Source organism: Anarhichas minor, unplaced genomic scaffold (assembly GCF_050575085.1).
Source record: "Anarhichas minor isolate MPS153535 unplaced genomic scaffold, ASM5057508v1 ptg000004l, whole genome shotgun sequence".
Taxonomy (NCBI): Eukaryota; Metazoa; Chordata; class Actinopteri; order Perciformes; family Anarhichadidae; genus Anarhichas; species Anarhichas minor.
In genome coordinates this window covers 16,967,919-16,992,582 of record NW_027466450.1, presented here as the reverse complement: position 1 = coordinate 16,992,582, position 24,664 = coordinate 16,967,919, and the positions used below count along the sequence as shown (strand labels likewise).

General features: G+C 45.3%; 1 protein-coding gene across 1 annotated transcript; it reads left to right on the top strand.

Annotated features, from left to right (window-relative positions):
* The first annotated feature begins 485 nt into the window (after positions 1-485).
* On the top strand, positions 486-24,531 carry zmym2 (zinc finger, MYM-type 2). Its single transcript, XM_076111537.1, has 25 exons — positions 486-579; positions 4,662-5,342; positions 5,479-5,647; positions 7,161-7,309; positions 7,873-8,021; positions 8,146-8,308; positions 9,831-10,043; positions 11,513-11,663; positions 11,929-12,044; positions 13,148-13,276; positions 13,661-13,811; positions 13,946-14,118; positions 14,206-14,371; positions 14,647-14,675; positions 15,164-15,305; positions 15,554-15,675; positions 15,886-16,015; positions 16,627-17,238; positions 17,418-17,533; positions 17,606-17,798; positions 17,903-18,045; positions 19,523-19,637; positions 20,651-20,893; positions 21,018-21,162; positions 21,954-24,531. The coding sequence occupies exons 2-25, from the start codon at positions 4,677-4,679 to the stop codon at positions 22,198-22,200; spliced, it is 4,632 nt and encodes a 1,543-aa protein (XP_075967652.1). The 5' UTR covers positions 486-579; positions 4,662-4,676; the 3' UTR covers positions 22,201-24,531.
* Positions 24,532-24,664: the final 133 nt, after the last annotated feature.

The window sequence follows — 24,664 nt, the reverse complement described above, 5'->3', positions numbered from 1 at the left end:
ATGCAGAAAACAACCCAAATTATTAAAGTGTGGAGCTCATTTGACTCAGAACTGAGAATATGTCTGCTAGCAGTGAAGGGTCCTTGTAACCACATCACGGGTTTGTTATTTGTGAGCATTAAAGGTCAATAAAAGGTATAAACATGTCATGTCATTCACGAATAAAAACAACACTAACAAATCATTTTACATACAAAGTAGTAATCAGTAATCAGTTTGCTTTGTTCAGTCTCTCATCCTGAAAGTTCAAAATGGCTGCTGTGAAGAAAGGTTCCCACAAGTGGCAGGTCAGCGAATAATCATCCAAAACAAACAGGACCCGGATGTGTCTTTAAAGGACAGCTGGATCAATATCAATCGATATTTTAAATATAAAGGTAAACACTACTCATAACGACCCTTAACCGGCGTGGTTACGTCACGTGAAACAAACCAAAACCGGTGACGTAGTGAGTCATCTGCCCAACACACGATCTGTGTGACGTAAAGCGGAAAAGTTTCTACGTTCTGCGCACGCGCACCACCGGGATTAATGTCAAGGCACAAAAGTGGCGCTACACCGATCCGAGCTCTACTCCGGTAAGACAATTTCACTGACGTTTTTTTTTTTTTTGGGGGGGGGGGGTATAATATGCCAGTTTCTACACCTAATGAGTCAAAGTGTTTTGGGAAACTTGTGCGGCCCGTCGGGTTAAGGTGTCCGGGTACTCCCCCCAGGGGGCAAGAAGACACATTTAGTGATGTAGTGAACAATAAACAGTTGATTTTAACTGGTTTTCCTTCTCCAACGGCCTCTGCGCGTGCTGTGGCCGTTGCCGCCTCTAGTCTCCAGTATTGTTCATTTTGGCTCCCTAATGGCGGACGGCAGGCAGTGCTGTTTTCCGCTGGGGGGAGGAAGGGGGGGGGGGTTGTGAAATTACCGGCGTTTATACCCGGTGTTTACGGTTATACGGTAACCCCCCCCTTTCCCCCGAGGGACTCACGTAAACACGATGCGGGAATTTTGTTTGCACCTTGTGTTTATGACACAGTATTTTACGACAGTTCGTGTCATTTACGTAGCGCAAGAGGGCGCCCCTTGTGGTGGCACGTGGGTACTTTGCCACTGATTGCGCCACAGGGTGGACTGCGCGAGACGAGGGGCAACTTTCCAATTAAACCCCCTACGGCGTCACAGGTATCATACAAATCGGGCTGTTTTTTTAAATTCAGATTGCCGGCATGTTTTGGTGATTTGAGACTGAGTGTCACACTGTGATCTGTTATTTTACATGTTTTAATGCCAGTAAATTGTGATTTTCGTTTAACAATGGCGCATGCGCTCCTCCCCCTTTGAAACCGCCGCTAATCCAATGGCTGTTTGCGCCAGGAAGAGAGCACAGGGGTGTGGGAACGGAACAGGCTTGGACCACGTTTCTGCTGGATCCCCAAAACTTGGAACCACCTCCATTTATTTATTTGTGGAAAAGCTGCGCGAGCTCAGGTAGTTTTGTGCTTATTGTTCTTGATTTAAAGTTTTTGGATTCTGCTCTCCATAGGGAGGAGGTCGAGGGATATTTAGCCGGACTTAGTGCTGTTGTGGTCCGGTGGTTAACAGCCAAGGACACGGACACACTTTGTCCTTTTTAAGTGCTAATTTTTCCCACATTTCAGAGAGATCATCAACACAACAGTCAGGTTTTTTTTTTTAGTTTGCATCCAGGACTGCGCATTACGCATCACTTCTCAGCGACATAAGCCTTTTATATAATAATAATAATCTGTTTTTTATTTCAATATATAATTAGTCTCTGTCTGCGCCAGTTGCGCAAACAGCAGCTGCATGCATCCAACCTTGTGACCTGCTTGAGGGGGGAAAGAAATGGATGTCAACTTGCGTAAAAGCTGAGGTAGATGAGCACCTGATGTAAGGTGAGGATGTGGTTCTGGCGCAGATTATTTGCAGTGTTTTGTTGCACGGATACAAGCCCCTTCCTCCTCCTCCTCCTCTCTCCGTCCACCTGGTGTTGACGTTAAGAGGCAAAAGGTTGCATGTCGGAGCTCATTAATGTGGGACACCCCCCGTTTCCGCTTCTCTTCATCCACGTGAACGCAGCTCTGCATTGCAGAGTCTTTGCACATAGATTCTTCCTCCTGTTGGGTGTAATATCAAGAGCTGGGATGCATTTATCTTGCAGTTTTTTATTTGAGGGTGGGGGGGGTTGCACACGGAGAAAGGTGTCCTCAATATTTTGGACACCAGACAGACACTGTGTCTCTCTTCTTAAATACAAGTTTAAAGTCACTATTTGGAATCTCATCCTGTTCTTTTTTTTTTTTTTTTTTTTAAACAGTCCAGAACGGCTCATTGATCTTGAATGTGACGCTGTTTTGGGCTGCTACTTCCTGTCACATGGTCACAGTGAGCTTCCACCTCCAGCCTCAGTTTACAGTCTCTCTGCTGTAATAATGCATGCAGTGTGTTCGTTATTTATAACAGTAGAGACCTGGATGAACTTCCACAAAACATGTTAGCATATTGACGTCTTAATTGCATTAAAACATTAAATACTTTAGAGCTGGAAGTGATAGAATGGAAAGATAATATTATTATTATTAGTAATAAAGCACATTTCTTTTAACGTTCGCTTTAGAGGTTTCTTCAGCAGTGATGCAGCCTGTTTGCAGTGGTCAGTAATGCTATTTAAACCCCGTCTGTACCGTTAATCTTTAAAGTATGTATGTGTTATAAAGATTCTGCGGTTTGGATTTTGAACGTATGATCTGATCGTAGAACACTGTCGTGTTTACTCTTTGGTGAGTCGTTATATTTGTCATTGAGGGTCTAGTTCGTAGCATCGTTGAGAGCAAATATCTCGTTAAATGTCTTCCAGTCAGTGTCATCACCTCATGCGTGCTGTGTTGTTGTGTTGGCTTTAAGTTTTTAGTACGGATGCTTTGTTTTGAACATAAATACTGTTTTTTTGGTGCAGACCGATATACGTCCGTAGTTTAAGAAACGTTAACGTACAGAAAACTGGCGTCAGACTTGTGGTTTCATTTGTAATGTTTTCCAATTTTAGACATTTAAGTTCTTGTACGTGTGTTCAAATAACGATCAACATTTGGGAGTTTTTCCTAACTTTATCTCAAATTAATGGCTTTGGTTTAACCAAATGGCACTATAGTATTTAAACATCTTAGATTATACTCAGGACTATTGCATTGTGTTTGAGGTATTTGTTATTTCTGTATTTGTCACTTAACTCTTGACATAAGTGGAGATATACAGAAGCTTTTATAGCTTATATAACTATAAGGGAGCACAATGTCCCAAATAAATAGTATTAAGAAAAAGAAAATTGTAAAATATAAATAAATCCCCAATCAGCTCATCTGTTTCCTCTGAGACTCTCATTGGATGCACCCCCCCACAGTGCCGGGGGCCAAAATGGCCGCCGTAATGATGTCAGTCCAGTGACGTGTCTCTGAACGCTGTGTTCAGGTGCTCTCGCTCTCTCTCTCTCTCTCTCTCTCTCTCTCTCTCTGTGTTAATGTTAATCCGGTATCACACCAGATGTAGAGCAGGAGAACCAGTCCCTGTGGGGGGGGGGGGGGCTCACTGTCACCACAGCAACCAAGGCGTAGCTTCATCAGTTGCTGTGGGCAACAAGATAGATAGAAGCTGTGTGGAGCGACACGGAGGGAGGGAGGGAGGTGAGAGGAGGAGGTGAAAGATGGCAGGTGAGACATTAGCTGCCATCTTTCATGGTGGTTTACTGTGGTGGAAAGACCAAAACTGTCCTTCAACTAGTGGAAAGATAACAGGGGAGAGAAGGAGGAGGTGAGAGGAGGAGGAGATGAAAGATGGCAGAGGAGGTGAAATATGGCAGGTGAGAGGAGGAGGAGGAGGAGGAGAAGGAGGACGTGAAAGATGGCAGGTGAGAGGAGGAGGAGGAGGAGGAGAAAGATGGCAGGTGAGAGGAGGAGGTGAAAGATAGCAGAGGAGGTGAAATATGGCAGGTGAGAGGAGGAGGTGAAAGACAGCAGAGGAGGTGAAATATGGCAGGTGAGAGGAGGTGAAAGATGGCAGAGGAGGAGAAATATGGTAGGTGAGAGGAGGAGAAAGATGTCAGGTGAGAGGAGGTGAAAGATGGCAGGTGAGAGGAGGAGGACCTGCATCCTCTCTAGTGTCCACCAGGGGGCGACTCCTCTGGTTGTATAGAAGTCTATGAGAAAATGACTCTACTTCTCTCTTGATTTATTACCTCAGTAAACATTGTAAACATGAGTTTATGGTCTCAATCTCTAGTTTCAAGTCTTCTTCAATACAGCATGATGTTCATTTAGTACATTATGGTCCATTTAGAGTCAAACAGACCATAAAGCAGGGGATGCTTTAGGGCGGGGCTACACGGTGATTGACAGGTCTCTACAAATATCTGACACCCTCGGCAAATATAACCCAAACTATTTGCATGTCAGGAGCTAATATATCTGTTGAAGTCACCGCCTAAAACCAGCCCGTGTTGACATAGAAGAAGAGGTGGTAGCTAACAATGACAATGAGGGGTCTATGTGGGGGGGGGGGGCTCTGGGGATACCTGCCTCACCTGTGTGCAGCTGCCATGAGATAATTAGGTGATTTGGTTTAACCGGCTCTTGTTTCTTTGTTTTGCCAGGTGGTTGCCTTAGCAATGGACGGGGAGCCAGAACCAAACCCTGCCGAAGAAGAAGAGGCAGCAGGGGAGCGGGTGGAGCCCATGGACGCCACTCCCTCCCCCGAGCCACCGACCGCACCCCCCATGGAGGAGGAGGCTGGGGAGGCAGTTTCCATGATATCAGAAGAAGAGGATGAAGCCACAAAGGAGGAGGGTGGCGTGGAGGACGATGACGATGTGGTTCTTGTAGGAGAGGAGGAGGAGGAGGAGGAGGATCAGCCTTCTGCCACAACAATCCCCCAAGACACGCCCAGCACAGACTGCCGAGAGCCGGCCGAGACAGCGGACATGTCGGCGGCAAAGTCCACCCCGGCTTCTCCCGCGGCGTCCCCCGCCAAACCTCCCGCCACGGAAGCGGAGCCCATCGTCATCGATGACGAGGAGGAGGACTCTGAGCAGAGAGACCCCGGAGAAGGAGGCTCCTCCTCCTCCTCCGAAGGGTCCCGCTCGCCGGCCGCACTCAGCAGCACCGAGCAGGATTCGGAGATCAAGATCGCCAGCGTCACCACGCTGGGCTCCGGCACACAGAAGGGAGGCTCCGCCGATGGTTCGCCGCCGCATCCGGTGGACGTCCAGGAAGACATGACGCTGGTGATCACCTCGGTGACCTCACTGCAGGGCGGAGCGGCGGCGGTCACGGAGGTGAGAATCTCCAATTTTATTTTATGTTTTATTTCATTTAACCTTTATTTAACCAGGCGAGTCAAACATTTTGTTTCCAATGTTTTTGTCACTTAGGATTTAAAAACAAACTAACCGAAGCCACTTGTGTGTCTAGGACGGTGAAGTGCATGTGGAGGAGAACGGTCTGCAGATCGGCAGCGCGTTCAGCCTGAATCCAGACACCCCGTCTGGTCGACCCACCGCCTCCTTCAACCCCGGGAGGGGCTCCGGGCCCGCGGGCCAGCTGGTTCAGAACGGAGACACGGGGACACACAACAGAGCAGGTAACACATTTAACTTGAGGATGGTGCTCTCGGGTAAAGTGGAAGCAGACCACATGTTCCCGTTTACGGTCTCATATTTATGTTTTTCACTTTGAGGAACTCGCTCCTCCCCTCCTGGTTGTTTTCACGTGACTCAGGTGGTGTCTTTGCTCTGGGAAATGCTGCTGTTTCACCTCATGTTTGAGGAAAGGCGCTGCCGTTTCTGAGAGCTCTGCCTTTTTTGTGCGGCGGCTTCGAGAGCTTTAAGTTGAAAATCTCTGGAACTTTTCAGAAAAGCGCTGTTGACGTAGCTGTAGTAAAATTAAGCAGAAGCTTGTGTTGGCTGTCTGTCTGTCCTAAACTTTATATTTCGGACAGACGCTATCATAACAAAGACCGTAAAGCCCTTTTAGGAGCTTATCGGTCGGGTGGGTTTGAATGTTTGTGGTGAGTTCTTGCCCTAACGTTGCGTTATGACGAGCTCATCGATACGAAGTATGAAGCAGACATCCTCCGTTTGATGCTCATGGGCAAAAGTGTTCTGAGGAAAGAAATGCATTAATTACACAGCGAGCAGCAGTGGATGTAAACATACTTTGTGTTTGTTTACAAGAAAACCTCAGAGGGAACCTTCTTAAGCAAAGACAACGATATTATTGTAATTCATGTAAATGAGTTCCAGCCTAACACCTACCTGGTGCACTACTTTAATCACCTGTGTGCTGAGCAGAGAGAGAGGAGTCAGGGTTCAGGACGCTTTATGAAGAAGAGGACGGAGACAAAGAACCGACTCCTCCTCCGTCATACAAACTAAATCTGAGATTTATGTTCCAGTCGACACACGGACTCCAGATGGTGCTGTTCACTGCGCTGGTACTCTTTTATAAAACTGGCTGAGGATGAACTTCTTTTTTTGGGGGGACGGGGTGCATCGTAGTTTCATGTCAATCACACTTTGAGCAGCCAAAAGATGCAGGAGATGCAACAAGTGTGAAGCTGTGTTTATTTAGGTAAAATGGATGTTGGCTGGTTGTCAGTTTCTCCAGGGTTGTGAAACAGCTGTTAGATGTATATTTTATCATAGCTGCGTTCTTAATCACACAGTTTTTCTTTGTACTTTTAGTACATACTCCATTCCCCCTTACACAGTACGAGCTGCTGCATGCAGTATGCATTCAACTGGCTCATTGTACGTCCTCATAACATCGCACCTTGACTCTCTTGCTCATTTATCTGCTGCGCAAAGGATTGTGGGTCAGAGTAGCCAGAAAAGTATGCCGCCTTGCACACTGCAAGTCTGTCCACGGTGGACCGGTCTCTGCTGGAGGATCTGGGTCTGTCCACGGTGGACCGGTCTCTGCTGGAGGATCTGGGTCTGTCCACGGTGGACCGGTCTCTGCTGGAGGATCTGGGTCTGTCCACGGTGGACCGGTCTCTGCTTTGGCTGAGAGTTGTCCACATCAAAATGTCGTTATCAATGTGTGTCATCCTGATACATTTTTGGAGACGACGTTGTTTCTTTCTTTCCCTCCAGACTCGTGGATCTCCCAGTCGGCTTCAGTCCCCCGCAACCAGAAACAGACGGGGGTCGACTCCCCGGCCTCCTCTCTGCCCAAACCTCCAGGCCAGTCTTCCTCGTCTACATCCTCCTCAGGCTCTCAGCCGCAGCCCAGGACGGTGAAGGTGATCCACTCTTTATTCCAGAGTTTCAGAGGTTCAGCTCTCCATACAACTGTTGTACCTGTGTTTTATATTACTCACACGCGCATATATATATATTATATATTTATATTATATATTCTCCCAAACACACTGCAATCAAACTCCACTGTAGTAGTAAAAGGTACGGTATGAAATACCTGTTAATACATTACAGTTAAAAAGAAACGATGTTGGTTAGACACACAGGTTACAAAAAATCTAATGAACCCAAGTGACTCCAAGGAGCTTATGTATCTAATTAGCTTTCAATAACTGATCAATGATATTGCCAAACATATAATTAGGAGCGAGTCTGTCAATTGTTTATTTCCTCCTGTTAACGGTATATTTCCTGTGTTATAAAATCAATACAGTTTATTTGGAAGGAACACAGCGGCAGTTTGAGCAATAGAACATTTAATAGACTCGTTCTTTCTCTAACCCATTTGTCTTTGTTCAATTGAATGAAAGCCAGCCGCCGTTTACAGGAAGGTGTGCAGAATTACTTGTTGCCCTGCAGTGAAGCCTTCTTTGTTTTCTCCCAGGTGACCTGTGCCAACTGTAAAAAGCCTCTGAAGAAGGGCCAGACGGCGTACCAGCGTAAAGGCTCCACACACCTGTTCTGCTCCACCACCTGTCTGTCTGCCTTCTCACACAAGCCCGCCCCCAAGAAGAGCTGCACCATGTGCAAAAAGTGAGTCCAATAAACTCGAATCTTTACGTTTCAATTAAAGGAAAAGACGTGTTTTTAAGGGAATTTACAGCAGTTTTGCGTCAGCTGTCACATTGTTTAATGTTTCTGTGTCGTGTGTTTTCAGGGACATCACGAACATGAAGGGAACCATCGTGGCCCAGGTGGACTCCAGCGAGTCCTTCCAGGAGTTCTGCAGCACCGGCTGCCTCGGAGCGTACGAGAACAAGCAGAACCCGCCCAAATCGGGGCTCAAGACCAAATGCACCGTCTGCGGGAAGCTCACAGAGGTCAGTCCGTCTGATGAACTCCTCCTCTGTCCGTCTATACAGCCGTTAAGTGTGCAGCTGTGTGATCGCGACGTAATGCGGTCTAGAGGCGTCTCTAATAGTCTGGATCCCTCAGAACATCACTAACATCCTTCAGTGTAACGCAGAGACACTCGGACACTTGTTAGGTTTCACCTTCTCTTCATTATTTACATCCCCGGATGTTTGTTTTAAAAGGAGAAGTCCTGTTGCAGTTATGTACAGCTTCTCACCCTCTTGTCTCTTAATCCTCTGAACCGTCACACGTCTTGATATTCTCTCTGTCACATAAAGTCCTGCTCCTCTATGAAACAGAAGAATCATGACTAGAAGTAGAGAGAACTCCAACATGTCTTTAGTGCAGAATAACAGTTATGACTTAAATCATAAACAATTAAAGTTACATTCCTTTGATAATGTTTTTCACACATTCTGGTTAAAGCAGAAGGTTTATCTGAAGCAAGATTTTATGACACAAGTAGAATCAAATGTTTTTGATGAAATATCACAATTTTATCATTTCTATCAATTTTAATCAATACCATGATGTGTTCAAGGGCTGTGGGAAAGATGAAAATCTGACGCTGATGTTTGTTCAGCGTCTGGCTGTGATGAACGATGTAGTTTTGCCGATTGTTTATAGAAAACATTGTTTTTATTCCGCCGGTGGGTCCAGAGGGTTAATGAAGGATCTCTGATCACCGTTTTATTCCATCTGTCTCCACGTTTACCGTCTTCCTCCTCGGGCCACTCACTTTCATTCAATATTCATCTCCTTCTTCCTCCTCCTGTCATCACGTTTCTCTGCTTCACTCTTCTTTCTTGTCTTCTCAACCGTTGCTCAGATATTTGGAGAATAGTTGCTCCTGATTTTTCCTTCCTGAGTTGGTGGTTGTCCAGAAACGCATTCAGTGAGCTCCCACATGCAGCGTTACTGTTACCTGCATCTCTGTGTGGCTACTTGTGACATAAAACCATTTGCATTATTTATGTCTCCTCCTTCATCTCATTTGCATATAAAAGCAACAGCCGGGCTCCTGCAAAGCGACCCTGGAATGATTTGCACATTTTAATGAATACATAAAACAAAATATGATTTATTTTCCCTGTCATTTCTTATAGATTAAGATTTTAATAATTTAGATTTTAATTGCAGTCGTGGCTTGTTATACGGGCCGTCTGTAGGGATTGAAAGGGCACATTTGTGCGTTCATGCTCAGTTAAACCTGTGCTTTCATTCATTTTACTCACAAAGTGAGCCTGAAGCACAGCAGACAAACGCATGCAAGAAGGTTGTTCACCTGAAGGAGAAGCCTCTGTTTTCACTATTGGAGGATTTACTGGAAAGTTAGTTTGTACGAAGCCTGAGCTCCTCTGGGACTGAAGGGACCGTAGTGATGTGTAGTAGTGTGGTTGTATAACTTACTTCTGCATAATGCACAATACGGTTTATTCATAAGAGGTGAATGACGTTCTTGCTGCATTTCTCTCTCCGTGTCTCCAGATCCGGCACGAGGTGAGCTTTAAGACCGTGACCCATAAGATCTGCAGCGACACGTGTTTCAACGTGTACCGCCGGGCCAACGGGTTGATCATGAACTGCTGCGAGCAGTGTGGCGACTACCTGCCCAGCCGCGCGTCGGCCAACCACTTCCTGCTGGTGGACGGCCAACAGAAGCGCTTCTGCTGCCAGAACTGCATCAGGGACTTCAAGCAGGTACTGTGGGCCCCGAGCGCGGGCTGCAGGTGTGTTTCTACACGCCTGATGGGATTCAGTGAGATCGTTGGACTACAGCCATTTAAAATGGCTCAAAGTTGCTGTTTTTTATTATTTAAGCTGCTCCTCACAGCCAAGAAGCTGCCCCACAGCAACTGAAATGTAAATGAAATGTTACGAGTCGTTCTATTCACATTTTTACTGAACGTGTTACAACCAAATTGCGTTGCTAGGCAATATTAACCAGAACTTAGATGTTGGGATTGTATTTGTTGCTTGGCAACACCGTCTTATTAGACATTCCACTAATAAGTGGAGGAAACTATGGAGACTCATTTCATAACGTTATGAATGTGTTTCTCAGGCCTCCGCTGAGCTTCTAAATGAGTTATTGTTTAATATCTGACGAGCTGTGTTCTCTGTGTCTATGAACGTACAGAAATATTTAAAATAGTTCCTCTAAAGAGGAAGAACCACAACTTTTACCAACAGGAGACTAATTATAAATGCTGTTGTGCGTCTCAGAATTTAAATAAATGTATTAATTACAGTTTTGCACCATGAGAATAATCACCTCTGGTCTCATTGAAGGTAGAAATAAAGGAATAAAACATGGCTCCAGGTCTTACAGCACGTACTGAAGATGCTGAAGTAGATGTCCAGGTGTGACGCTTCTCTCTGATCTAATAACAGGACAAAGAGTAGAATCACTGAACAAACACAGACTGTTGGATACATGTGAGGTTTCTACGCTTTGCTCCTCTAATGCTCGTAAGATGTCGAGGTTTACTCAACAAAAGTCACAATCCGCTCTGGATTCCCCGACAAACACATTAAAACCTTTTCCTCCACAGAAGAGGATCCATCGGGACTCGATCTGTAATAATCTGTTTTTGAGTTGAGGAACTCAGAATTTAATGTTTTTCACGTGTTCTAAATAAAGCAAACGGTTTATTTGTTGTTAGATTTTAAATATGACTCGTAGAATAACATGTTTTTGGGTGAAATATCTTAGTTTCGTTCGCTTTTTCTGACGGAACTGTTTGTCACACATGATGTGTTCAAGGACCGTCGGAAAGATGAGAACCTGACGATAATGACGGCTTTTACAGTTTCTCGCTGTGATAAACGGTGTAGATTAAAAAACAAAAACATACTTCTCCATCCCGACGGCAGGTTTTTTGGGGTTCAGAGGGTTGAACTTAAGCATCCTAAATGTGTCCCAGTTGATTAGTGATTGCAGTGGATGTGAATGACGTCCAGCTGAAGGGAAGTAAACCCAAGCCTTAAAACAAGATAAAAAGCGTTTCAGACGGAGGGTGAACACTGGTGTATTCAGACCGACGGTTTGAGAGCCATAAAGAACACGATGTGATCGTGAGCACGATGCGTCTCCTTTAAATGAAGCTCTTCGAGGTTTCTTGTTGTTTTGATGTGGTGTATTTTTTATTCCCTCGCTCTCGTCTCAGGCTCACAGTAAACTTGCGACCTGCCTGACGTGCAAAACGCTGATCAAGACCGGCGAGGTTCTGCACAGCCTCGGAGCGGGCGGCACCATGGGGTCCTACTGCTCCGTCAACTGCATGAACAAGGGCAAGCTGGCGTCAACCTCCTTCATCAGTGAGTAACTGAGACTGTAACACAGAAACTAAACAGTCAGGGATCTTATCTTTACATGTATCTCAAACCCAAACGTACCTTTCATTGTTCACGTTACCTCGTTTCATAGACCAGAATAGCAGCTGTTATAAAGAGTTCTGCACAGTTCCACAGGTCCCATAATATACAATGAATGTGTTTTATGTGTCTTTGTCCTGATGGTAAACGCTCCTGTTGAACTGTATCACTACGTGTAATAATACTTCTGTAACGTCTGTGTGTGCAGACACAGAGCCGTCGTGTCACTTCTGTAAGAGGAACTCGTTGCCGCAGTACCAGGCCACGCTGCCGGAGGGAAACATCCTCAACTTCTGCAGCTCACAGTGTGTCACCAAGTTCCAGGTGGGCGGCCTCTCTTTACATCTCACACCAGAAGACACATTTATCCTCCTCTTTACTTAGAAACTGGTTAAACTAGTCGACATTGTTGCTCTGGATTATTTAGCTCATTAACGTCTTTGCACAGCAGTCAAAGCAGAGTAAACACATTGATGAATTGCATTATGGTCACATTCAGCATGCACAATACCAGCGCCCACCTAAATAATAATCATAACAATAACTTTATAAAGTGCTTTGACAGAGTAAAGCTAAAGTTTACCCTGATTAAACTGTACAGTTAATAAAACATGAAAACAATCGATACGCTGAGAACAAACTAAGAAATGTAATATTTAAAAAATATATTTAGTAAAATAATATCTAATAAAATAAAGCAGTAAAGCGACGACATCACATAAGAACCAGTCTGTAAAAATGTGTTTTCAGAAGTGATTTAAAGGTGATTACTGATCCTGAGAGCTTCATCGCCTCAGGCAGGTCGTCCTGGGGTCCTGATGGCAAAATCACGGCCACCTTTTAGTTTTTACCCCACCTGATAAGGGCCCAGCCATTCCTCTACATATGCTGGGCCCAGACCCAGACGTGCTTTAAAAGTGAGGACGATGCAGAATATATAGGATGCATGCAAACTAATCTCAAATACAGAGTTTGGATCGAACTAGACTTGACTGCCGGTTGGTGTTTCCAATGCAGAGCTGACCCTCGTGTCCCAATTCCCCCTCAGATTAGTAAAGACATTAAACCCAGATTAACAGTTATCATCCGCTCATGTGACGCGTCCTCCTGAAAACCAGCAGCTCCAAAACACATGAAGCAGCACCGGATCCCTCGTGGAGTCCATGACCTGATTAGTTGTTCAGCACCGTTAATCGACTTATTAACGAGAAAAGAGTTTGTTTGTCACGAGTCCATCGCTGTTTATGACACGAGAGTTCACGTAACGCCACCAAGACGAGCTTGTGGGCGTAGAAATATTTGCAAGTCGAGTGTAAATTAACTCCGTTAAAGCTCGAAGTACAACCAGGTGTGTTATGGAAGGCCGTTAGACTCGCCAGCTGCTGCTCATCACAAGTTCTTTTATTTCCTCTGTTCTTTTTTTACAGAACGCTTCTCTTCAAACGACCACCAACGGACAGACGGCGCTCTCCACAACGAACACCACCACCGTCCAGCTGAAGTGCAACTACTGTCGAGGAGCATTCAGCCTGAAGCCCGAGACTCTGGAGTGGGAGGTGAGGCCGTCCTGAGGAGTCCCGCCGTCTTTTTTATCCAGATGTCGCAGGCTGAAGTGTGTTTTTCTGACACAAAGATGAGATGAACCTTTAATGATCCTCAGAGGGGACGTTCAGGTGTTGCAGCAGCAAGACAGAAACAAATAGAGAAACGTTAAATACAAGTACAGTGGAAACTGCTTGTATGGATAAACAAGCTTGGGACAGAATCATTCCTCAAATGCTGTTTAAATAATGTGCTTAAAGTAATCAAGTAGTCTGCTTACAGTGTTCTTTTTATTCTCTTCATACTTCACTTTAAATAGGCCGTTAGCCTGTGTCTTATTATAATGTAAACATTACATAAACAGTCCAATAGAGTGGTCTAACGGTGTCTGTCTTCAGGACAAAGTGTACCAGTTCTGCAGTAAGACGTGCTGCGAGGACTACAAGAAGCTGCACTGCATCGTGACCTCCTGCGAGTACTGCCAGGAGGAGAAGACGCTGCACGAGATGGTCAAGTTCTCCGGAGTCAAGAGACCTTTCTGCAGCGAAGGTATTGATCTCCTCTCTACGACATCTCTATTTACATATCTGAAGTTTTCTATCCAGGATTTAGCGTTCTTGCTTCCAGTTTGAGCGTTTTCTACTTTGTGCTATTTGCTTTCTTTTTGTCTTTTTGTTCCCCAGGCTGTAAGCTGTTATTCAAGCAGGACTTTATAAAGCGGTTGGGTCTGAAGTGCGTCAGCTGCAACCACTGCAACCAGCTGTGTAAGAGAGGTCTGACCCGGCAGCTCGGCGGCATGACGCGGGACTTCTGCAGCGAGGCCTGCTCCAAGAAGTTCAACGACTGGTACTTCAAGGTCCGTACCCGCCGTCAGAAATGAGCACGAATGTACGCAGGAATACGTTGTTTCCTGTTGTGAAAAGGTTCCTCTTGTGGCCACTAGGCGGCGAGGTGCGACTGCTGTAAGGTTCAGGGGAACCTGACGGAGTCGGTGATGTGGAGATCAGAGATGAAGCATTTCTGTGACCAGGAGTGTTTGCTGAAGTTCTACTGCCAGCAGAACGAGCCCATCATGGTCACTCAGAAGGGCCCCGAGAACTCCACCCTGGGTACGGAGTGTGTGTGTGTGTGTGTGTGTGTTTCCTTTGGAGGAGCTAAGCTAATGACCCTCTACACATTCAGTTTCCATGTAACCTAACCAAATATTAAGGAATGAATTACAGCGATCGACAGAAGAATATTCAACTATTTTGATAATCTAATAATCGTTAAAGTTGTTTTTTATCCTCAAATATGGAGATTTCCTTCTTTTCTCTGATTTGTAATGAAGTGAATATCTTTGGGTTTCCGTGACTCATGACGTGTTTCGTTTTCCTCTTCACAGGTTATGAAATGCACGGAGCCAAACTCGGGGTAAGTAAGAATTAGGATCAAATCTGTAGGCAACAGGACAGTATTTTGGTGTCTGAAGCGTTCTGGTTTCTATTTGTAGTCCTGAGAAGTGTTGACGCATCACGTCTGAGCTTTGGCTGAACGCAGGTTAACGGTCTGTGTGGAGAGCAGAAGAGGTGGAAAGGCAATCTGGGAACCGATCAGTTATCGACTGACGATTTAGCTTCTTATTTTATTTAGAGTTTTAACTGTTAAAGCTTTGCTTATATGCGAGCATGCTCAACGTGTTCTACGTTAGAGGAAGTAATAACCAAAGTGAACGAGTGTAACCGACAAAACACCATAAACCAACCTCCACTATAGAGAGGAGGGATATTAGAAATATTTATATTCTGTCCCTGACAAACATCCCATTGTTGTAACTCTCCACACACTAAGAAGTATTTAGTATGATCAGAAGCCTCATTCCTGTGTTTTATCGTGGTCCCTCTCGTCTCTCGTCTCTGCAGCTGGTGAACCAGGGCACGGTGCCGTACGCCGGCGGAGGTTTGATGAGAGACGTCAAGAACAAGGCGGTGCTCTGCAAGCCGCTCACGCTGACCAAGGCCACGTACTGCAAGCCGCACATGCAGAGCAAACTCCTCCAGACAGGTAAACCACGCATCTCTCTCAGGAGATGAACCGTGTCGTGTTGTTCATATGTTACACACTATTCATTACATAGGTCGTATGATGATGGAGGGAGGAAGTGGAAGTTTTCACTTGAGCTCGACAAGTTATTTGTTTCCGCTCGCTCTTCAAAGTCATCACGTCGTGACCCATTGATACACACTGATTTGCGTTTTTTTATTCATAAATCTATATAAAATGTTACGGTTTCGGCGTATCTGTGTCCACAGATGTAGACGATGGTGTGAAGAGGGAGTATATTCCTGTACCCATACCCGTGCCTGTCTTCATCCCCATGCCCATGAATATGTACTCTCAGCTCACTCCCACTCCAGTCTCTCTGCCTGTTCCGGTAAGACCCGATGAACACGTGAGGATTATTCATGCTCCACGGAGGAGACTTGTTTAGTGAAGGTGTTAACAAATCAATAAAAGCCTGTATAGTTGGTGGTTTAATGCCAAACGCAACAATAATATACCTTTTAAAATGTGTTTAGTGTCAATCAAGCAAAGTGAGGAGACGTTTATCAATGAAAGCTCCCGTGTTCCTCGTCCCGTCCAGATCCTCGTCCCCCTGTTCCTGCCCACCACCCTGCAGGGGGCGGAGCAGATCATCCAGACCATCAAGGAGCTGAAGAACGAGGCCGACCTGCTCTCCATGGCTGAGATGATCGCAGAGGACCAGAAGCCAGGTATGAGAGGGTGGGATGGAAAGTATCGGACGTTTAAGATGATGGTTTAGTGCTTGTGATGATGAACCGTGTAGCTGAGTTGTCGTACTACAATTGAGTAAAAGTCACATTCACACTACTCGGCTTACTGTCTTGTAATTGAGTCTTTAAGTCAGAGAGCTGCACGTCTATGGCCCAAACTATCATTTTGATCCATATTGCGATGTTTTAGGGACATATTTTAATTGCACTTTAACATCTAAATAAACAGATCATTGCTTTCACTTCCATGTCATGCTGCATTCCTACTAATGTACAAATCTATGAATCAAAACTAGACTCTGTCTCCTAGAAGCAGAATAAAAGTGTGCACTGCTTTCACTTAGTGCTAAATTCCTGCTAATTAACTAATCGTTGCATCAAAACCAGGTTCTTCTTCAACATACAGTAGCCTGTATTATTACTCTTCTAGTCTGCAGCTTCAGCTCCTCACAAGTGAGGCCAAAACATCTGGTGACTGGCTCGTAGTTCAGCATTTAAAACAATGTTCTGGTTACAAAGTTACTAATTTAACAAAAGGTTCAGTTTGGTTTGAAGAAAGCTGCTGGAAGTGATGACGATGTGTGTTTCAGACGTGAAGCTGGTGACGGTGAAGACGGAGCGCAGAGTGGAGGAGGCCTCCAGCAGCAGCGCTGAGGAAGAGGAGAAGCAGGCTGAGGAAGAGGAGAAGCAGGAGGAGGAGGAGGAAGAGGAGAAGCAGGCTGAGGAAGAGGAGAAGCAGGAAGAGGAAGAGGAGAAGCAGGCTGAGGAAGAGGAAGAGAAGCCGGAAGAGAAGCTGGAGAAAAAGGAGGAGGAAGAGAAACAGGAGGAGGAGGAGGACAAGCAGCCTGAGGAAGAGGAGAAGCAGGCTGAGGAAGAGAAGCCGGAAGAGAAGCTGGAGAAAAAGGAGGAAGAGAAACAGAAGGAGAAGGAAGAGAAGCAGCAGCAGGAGAAGAAGAAGAAGAAGGAGGAGGAGGAGGAGGAGGAGCAGCAGGAGAAGAAGGAGGAGGAAGAGCAGCAGCAGAAGAAGGAGGAAGAGCAGCAGCAGCAGAAGGAGGAGGAGGAGGAAGAGAAGCAGCAGGAGGAGGAGGAGGAGGAAGAGAAGCAGGAGAAAAAGGAGGAAGAGGAAAAGGAGAAGGAAGACGAGGAGAAGGAAGAGGACAACTACGAGCCCGACCTGGACCTGGAGGCGGACTTCCCTCAAGGTAAACACCTTCTGCACATGTAGAAGATGTTTGCTACATCCGTTATTAAAACTAAGGCTATAAAATGACTCCAAAATAAAATCCAGATTAAACTGCTATTTACTGAGCTGCTGCAGGTCGACATGCAGCATGTAAACGGTCTGTTGAGTGTTAATGGACCCGACTGTTTCCTGTCCCAGCCTCAGACCCTGTCCCAGTCCTGGAGGGGATGGACGAGGACATGGGCTTCTCTCTACCTCCGGTCCTGGCTGAGGAGTCGGACGAGTCGGCACCTCGACCGCAGTCCAGGAGACAAGTATGCACACAAACGCATGTGACGAGCAGAACCTTTGACCTTTTCTGTGTAGTAACTCTGTTTCTGCTGCAGGGGAACAAGAGGCGGGCGTTGGAGGGGGGCTCGGATCAGACCTCGTCCACTTCCTCTCATCCCACAGACCGACACTCGGAAGGACGGTCGCTACCTCTCAGAGCTCGCTACGGCGTCAACGCCTGGAAACGCTGGGCGCTGTCTCCTTCTGACCAATCAGAAGACACCAAAGTAAAGGACGGCTCCAAACCTGGTAAGCTGAACCTGGATCGCTGCGTTGCTTCGCTGGAAATTAAATAATGTTGATTGTACATATTTGAGGACACGTAGGATGTGTCTGTGCTTCGTCTCCTGCAGCCCGGTCTAAAAGTAACCTGTTGTCGCTGAGTTCAGAGGAGCTGAACGTGGCTCTGTCGAGGTTTGTCAGGGAGGTGTCCCGGCCCAGCGGAGAGCGCTACTCTCCAGACAGCATCCTCTACCTCTGTCTGGGGATCCAGCAGGTTGGTACCAAAGCCGGAGGGTCTTACTCTACTATTTCCCTGATTATGTGCCACCAACTCGATTCCTTTTCTCGACTCCCATCTTCGTCGAGGAAGAGGAGAGAGGAGTCGAGGCAACGGGCATTTAACAAATAAGACATCCTCTCCTCGGACCGTCAAGTGTCTTAAAGCTGCATTCTCTCTAGTGTCCACCAGGGGGCGACTCCACTGGTTGTATAGAAGTCTATGAGAAAATGACTCTACTTCTCTCTTGATTTATTACCTCAGTAAACATTGTAAACATGAGTTTATGGTCTCAATCTCTAGTTTCAAGTCTTCTTCAATACAGCATGATGTTCATTTAGTACATTATGGTCCATTTAGAGTCAAACAGACCATAAAGCAGGGGATGCTTTAGGGCGGGGCTACACAGTGACTGACAGGTCTCTACCAGAGACGTATATGGCGTCTCTACGTCACTCCTCAGTCCAGATATGATCACTTCCTGTTCACTGGTTGCAAAAACAACACGGCGACGGCCGTAATCCAAGATGGCGACGGTGAAATCGCCGAATGTGAGGCTTTAAAACAAACCAACGGGTGACGTCACATCTAATTTGTTTTTTTTATTCTCTCTTTATTTCACTGAGGAACAGGAGCCTCTTTGTGATGAGCTCAGTTTTTAAAAACAAAAGAAAGAGACAAAGAAGTTACAGACGTTCACCTCTCTGCTGTCTGTATAAAACAAAGGAATATATTCCACAAAAATACTTTAAAAAAGAAAAAGTAATACAAGTATCATTGTTTCACCAACTAAAATAATTACATTCATTAAAATAACCGTTTAGGATTGTACTTAAACTTTATAGGCATCTACACGAAGTCAAAAGATTTGGCCTCGTTAACTTTCCCTCTTTGTTCTGTTAGAATTCCTTCCAGTCGTTTTAGAGGTAGGAACTAAAGTTAGAGGGAGTGTTTCCGGTAGGACAGGGATTACTGGTGCACAGTCTTCACCTCCTGCTCCCTCACATGTGAGCAGCAGCAGCAGCACGATGGCTGCACAGTGGAGCACAGGATTGTTCAGAGTCGTCTGGAGGGAGGTTTATCTGTCAGGAGAATGTAAGATTGATTTTATCTGTTTGTTAAAACTAACAAAACTAATCTTTTAAACTTTATGTGACGTTTGATCAAGAAATTTAGACTTTAAAATGTCTCAGACCTTCTTCTGGGCCTTGCTGCTGTACTTCCTCCTCTTTTCTGTTTTAAATGTCCGATCAGTAAGTTTATTTGTGTTTGGTGAGAATTCTTATGTTACCATGTACTATTTTGTGCATATTTGCGTGTCCTGTGATTATAACTCTTTGCTGTTCACATTCTGAAAAAACACAGTGATGATTATTTTAAATATGAGGACACCAGAGTTTGATCTCTGCACATTGTAGCTATTTATTTGACCTTTTTTTGTAATTGAATGACTTTACTTTGTGTGTTTTTGAAGCATCTTCACACCAAAGGCCGGACGGATGACCTGTTCAGTGACCCGAGTTACCGGCAGTTTGGAGAAGAGCTCAACAAGGTCCTGAAGGACTGGCAGCCCAGCGTGCTCCCTGATGGTGAGACTCATGTTTGTTCAGCAACAAATTACTGTTAACGGGATTCTTTCCTTTACCTTTTTAAACTGCCACATAGTCAATCGATTACAACCACGATGCACACAATATAATGACAAAAAAGTAAAATTCAGAGTCAGATTTGGATCCAAAGACTTTAAAGTAGCAGCCGGAGGAAGTTAGTTTGATGGCGCTGCTCGTCAGCACCACCTGGTGGCTGTTAAGCTGCACTTCATCCGTGTCCCGTGATTATAAAACTCTTTTGCTGTTCACATTCTGATTCCTTGTGATTGCACTATGATGACATATGAGGACACCAGCAGGTTTGCTCATTAAATACAGGAAGTAGTTTGGTATTTGTGAGATTTAAAGGCTGCATTTTAGTTTTATTTTGTTCCTCCAGGCACTCCTAAAATGCCGTAAAATCCATTTTACAGATGAATATTCACACTGAAAATTACAAAAATCATAAAGAAAAATTAAATGCAAGAAATGAAATAGAATAATTCAAGTTAAAAGAAAAAATAAATACTAAAAACAAGGAAGAAATATATTACAAATTGTAAAAGCTAGAGTAAAACGTAAAGTACACCAAAAAAACAACCTTAATGATGTATAAATATGTACACATACCGTGTAACATACTTGCATATATACACACAAAGACAAATACAATTAACCAAGTGAACACTTTATCTGAAGGAAACTTTCCTCACATCCCATAATCCTGTATCCATCCATCCAGTCAAACATGGTGCACTGTGGGTTTGATTTGAGGTCATAAATGGTGCATTTTAACATGAAATAAAACAAGAGTCTAGATTAATACACTCGTATTCATTTAATTTATACTATTTGACTGAAGTTCTTGTGTGAATTTGGTTACTTTTGGTCCAAATATGTGAGTTTAAAGAAATTAGTCTAATATTAGATGCATGTCATTAAAGTCTGCAGAAAGATGTCCTGCACCAATAAAAACACCATCACTAAGCCCCTCCCTCTTTCCTTCCCTCCAGGCTCCCTGTGGGGTCGGGTGGAGGAGCAGAGTCTGTGGAGCAGCCGGCAGCTCGGCGAGCAGAGTCCGGCCGCTCTGCTGCGCTCGCTGGTCTACCTGAACACCAAATACTTCGGCCTGCGCACCGTGGAGCAGCACCTCCGCCTCTCCTTCGCCAACGTGTACGGGCCCGACACCGTCCATCCTGTCACCAAGGAGCCGGCCGTCTGCATCCGCGTGCCTTCCATCTCTCAGGACCACCACGGTGAGGCGGCCGACGCCGGCCAATCGTGCAAAACACGCGCTGTTAGATTGGTGAAATATTGGCTCTTGGTGAAAAGTGTCGATGCTGATCTTGTAAATGTGTTTTTATTGTTTTTGTCTTTCAGTGCAAACCGAGTCGCGGAAGAGGAAGCGTACGCTGGAAGACGGCGATCAGGACTACGAACCGGACGAGGACTCAGGAGGCTCCAGCGTTCGATGCCCGGTGAAGAAGCACGAGTGTCGCCTGTACGACCTCTACAGGTCCAAGTGGTGCGTTCACCGTCTGTACAAACATCTAATCACCTTCATCACGGCCACGCTGTGTATATTATATCCTTATTTGAGTCAGAAGTCAAAGCTTCTTAAGTTGTACTTTTGATCATGAAGACTGTAAATCAGTTTAATGCGACCAGAAGCCAAAGATGTAAAGTATAGAACGTATAAAGATTCATTGTTTTACATTTTATTTGATAGATGACACATTCTGACGAGTGTTTGGCTCCATTTTGCATCCCTAACTCCTTCATCAGTCCTGTGATTATATCTCATTGCTGTTCACATCCAGACGTCTCGACAATGTTGACCATGAAAAATATGAGGACTTAACCACCGAATATCATTTCACTGTTTAAGAGTTCAGAACAATAGATTAACACTTCTCTCTCCCCCCTCACCTCCCCCTTTTTCTCTCCTCGTCTCCTCCTTCTGTCACACATTTCCTTCCTTCCTCTTTTGTTTACATCCTTTTTTGAATTGAATAAACCTCCTTTACCTTCCATCTTTCTTGATTCTTCTTCTCATCTGCTCACTTCCTCCTCTCTCCTTTACCTTCCTCCTCCCTCTCTCCTTTACCTTCCTCCTCTCTCCTTCCTCCCTCTCTCCTTTCCTTCCTCCCTCTCTCCTTTCCTTCCTCCCTCCCTCCTTTACCTTCCTCCTCCCTCTCTCCTTTACCTTCCTCCTCCCTCCTTTACCTTCCTCGTCCCTCCCTCCTTCCCCCCCCTCCTCTCTCCTTTACCTTCCTCCCTCCCTCCTTTCCTCTCTCCTTTCCTTCCTCCCTCCAGCCCGGCCTTGTTGCGGGAGCGTCTGGACGTCTTCTACATTCAGCCGGATCCGTCCTGCGGTCCCGACGACCCGCTGTGGTTCAGCTCCACGCCGCTGGAGCGACAGCTCCTGCAGAGCCTCCTCACCAGAGTCCTCCTGGTCAGAGACGTTTACACGGACAAACACCACCTGGAGGAAGACGAGGAGGAGGAGGAGGAGGAGGAGGGGGAGGAAGAGGACAGGGGAGAAGCAGCCGGGGGAGAGTAGCGGCCGCTTTGACTTCCGTTAGCAGAACTCTGAACTGTCGGCCGGGTGGGAGGAGGAAGAGGAGGATAGTGTGTCCTCCTCCCTCGTCTTTATCCCTCCTCCTCACTGACTTGCTGTCTCCTCCTGGTGAGGATGATGAAGGTGGTGATGAAGAGCAGCCCGAACTTCTACTTCAGCTGACAGAGAGAGGTCGTAAACCAGAGGACGGGCACAAAAGAGTCCTTTTTTTAATAAGACGATGAGTAAAAGAGGCGGAGCTGCAATTTAATAAACGATATTTAAACTTTTAACACACGATCACGCTTTAACAAAGGTCATCAGTGGCCACAAGGAGGCGAAGGGACAGCTGTGTCCTCTACGCTTCACCTCCTCCTCGCCACCTTTCTGTGGATGAAGAGAGGAGAGAGCAACTTAACCAGAACCGCGACCCCCATAGGAGGAAGAGGAGGAGGTGTAGTGTGAGGAGGACGACATGTCGAAACTCGTAAATCAGTTTGTACAAAAAATAGAAACGTAGCCGATCAGTTCTACTTCACGTTTCAGATTTCTATTATAAATTGTGAGTAAACACTAAATATAAATGGTGCAGACGGATGGAGACGTTCAGGTTTGACTCCGCCCATCAGTGATAAAGAATTATGGATAAAACCAAATATTTAACAAATATTTGCTTTAAGGTTGTGAGTTTGTGAGACTTCTGCTCAGGATAAAGTCACGGTTCAGATTTACTCGTGAGGTCTGGAGGCGGGACAGGAAATGACGAAGGTTAAGTTGTAAACACAGTGGGGGGTCTAGTGTGGAGAGAACAGATTTTAGGGCCGTTTCGTTGGACCTGATCGTACCTTTTTATTATTGCAGGGAATACTGTGAGGTCACCAAACTGAGTGTCCAATAAGAATGGTGAAAAAAAGCCTTGAATAATAGAACGCTGTGCTCACAGATGAGGTCATTCGCCTCCCGTTCACTTCCATTCAATGCAAGCAGAGCGGCAAATAAAACAGTAAAATATATAAAGAGACTGCGTCTTCTGATCATGTGGTCTAACGTTAGTGTCCTCGCTCAAAGTCCTGCAGCCTCCTCTTCCTCTTCCTCAGTCGGGGTACTGGTTCCTCATTATATAACCGGCACTGCTTTCATTCCTTCCATCCCGCTCACTCCTCTTCCTCCTTCATGATCTGCTCTCAGGCGACAAATAAACCCCCCACGGAGGACTTCAGGAAGTCCGGGGCCGATAAAGGCGACCTCGCCGACATGCTGCGTCTCTCTTTGAGGACTTTAGGGGAACCTTTCATTCGTGCGATGTAGCATTATTGTGACGTTTTTGAAGTGTAAATATCTCCCGAGTCGACACAAAGAAACTCCTGAAAGCTTGAGCTTGAATAAGAACACGCCTCCCAGAAGCCTTTCAACACACAGACTGATTATTTATTTGCTTTTTATTAGTTTGACTCTTTACGTTGGGACTGTTGTGGGGGACGCTTTCCTCTCGACATTGACAACCTGCTGCAGCCCGTCGCCTCTTATTATTTTATAATTTGAGGTAAACATGAAGGACAAAGATCATTCAGAGCTCCAGATGTTTCCGTTCTGCTTTCGTCCTCGTGTTTCTACCGTCTGTCTGTTCCGTCTCTTGTTTATAAACTGAGCATCTCTTCTTCTTCCAGCTGTTTGTAGAGTGCTGTTACTGCGCAGCAGACGCTTACGTTGTGTAAAAGGTTGGGTTGGACGTGTTTTCTATCCATTGTTTGTTTCTTTGACATTTTATTTATGCGGTTAAAAGTCCTCTTTTTCTACTTTATTTTTTTTTTTTTACTTTTATTTGAATTTTTGAATGTTTGAATAAAGTTGGAGAACGTGTCATCAAGTTTAAAATCAATTGAAGGATTATTTGAGTTTTTTTGTTTTTATTCTTCTTTTGGTCGATTATGTTTTCATTCAGAGGGAGAATATTCTTGAGACGTAAAGCTTAAGTTTACAGAATGTCCTCCAGATGTTGAGTCTGACGCTGGTGGACCACGAGGATTACAGAGAGAACACTATTTTATCTAAAGAGCAGTTGTTCCTGTTATTTTGTCCGCTCGTCGAAGGTTTTGTGGATTCGAGAGAACACTGACACCAGATCAGCCCCCAGAACCTTTTTAAAAGCGACCCGGATCAGAGGACCCTGGTTCACCTGGCTGATTATTATTCCCTGCTGGACTCGAGAGGCTGTGACGCCTCATGTGAATGTGCCTATCTGTAAATACTGAAAGTGAGTGACTGAGTCTGATGCTGTGTGTGTGGGCTGATCTGCTGATACGGTCATGTTAAATAAATGATTTCATTTTCTAACCAGACTCTGATAATGTCTTATTTAGTTCTCTGGAGTAATAATGCTGACGTGGACATTAAAGGGAGCAGTTAGACACATACAAGTATTAACTGGCTGAACTGTCCCTAGGTGTGTTGAGCCGTGACCTTTGAC

Bases quoted from the DNA above. Each gene is read 5' to 3' on its own strand.
- zmym2 (XM_076111537.1), top strand. From the start codon at position 4,677: ATGGACGGGGAGCCAGAACCAAACCCTGCCGAAGAAGAAGAGGCAGCA. The intron at 14,119-14,205 runs GTCCGTACCCGC...TGTGGCCACTAG, and splicing joins TCAACGACTGGTACTTCAAG to GCGGCGAGGTGCGACTGCTG. The intron at 19,638-20,650 runs GTGAGACTCATG...CCTTCCCTCCAG, and splicing joins GCCCAGCGTGCTCCCTGATG to GCTCCCTGTGGGGTCGGGTG.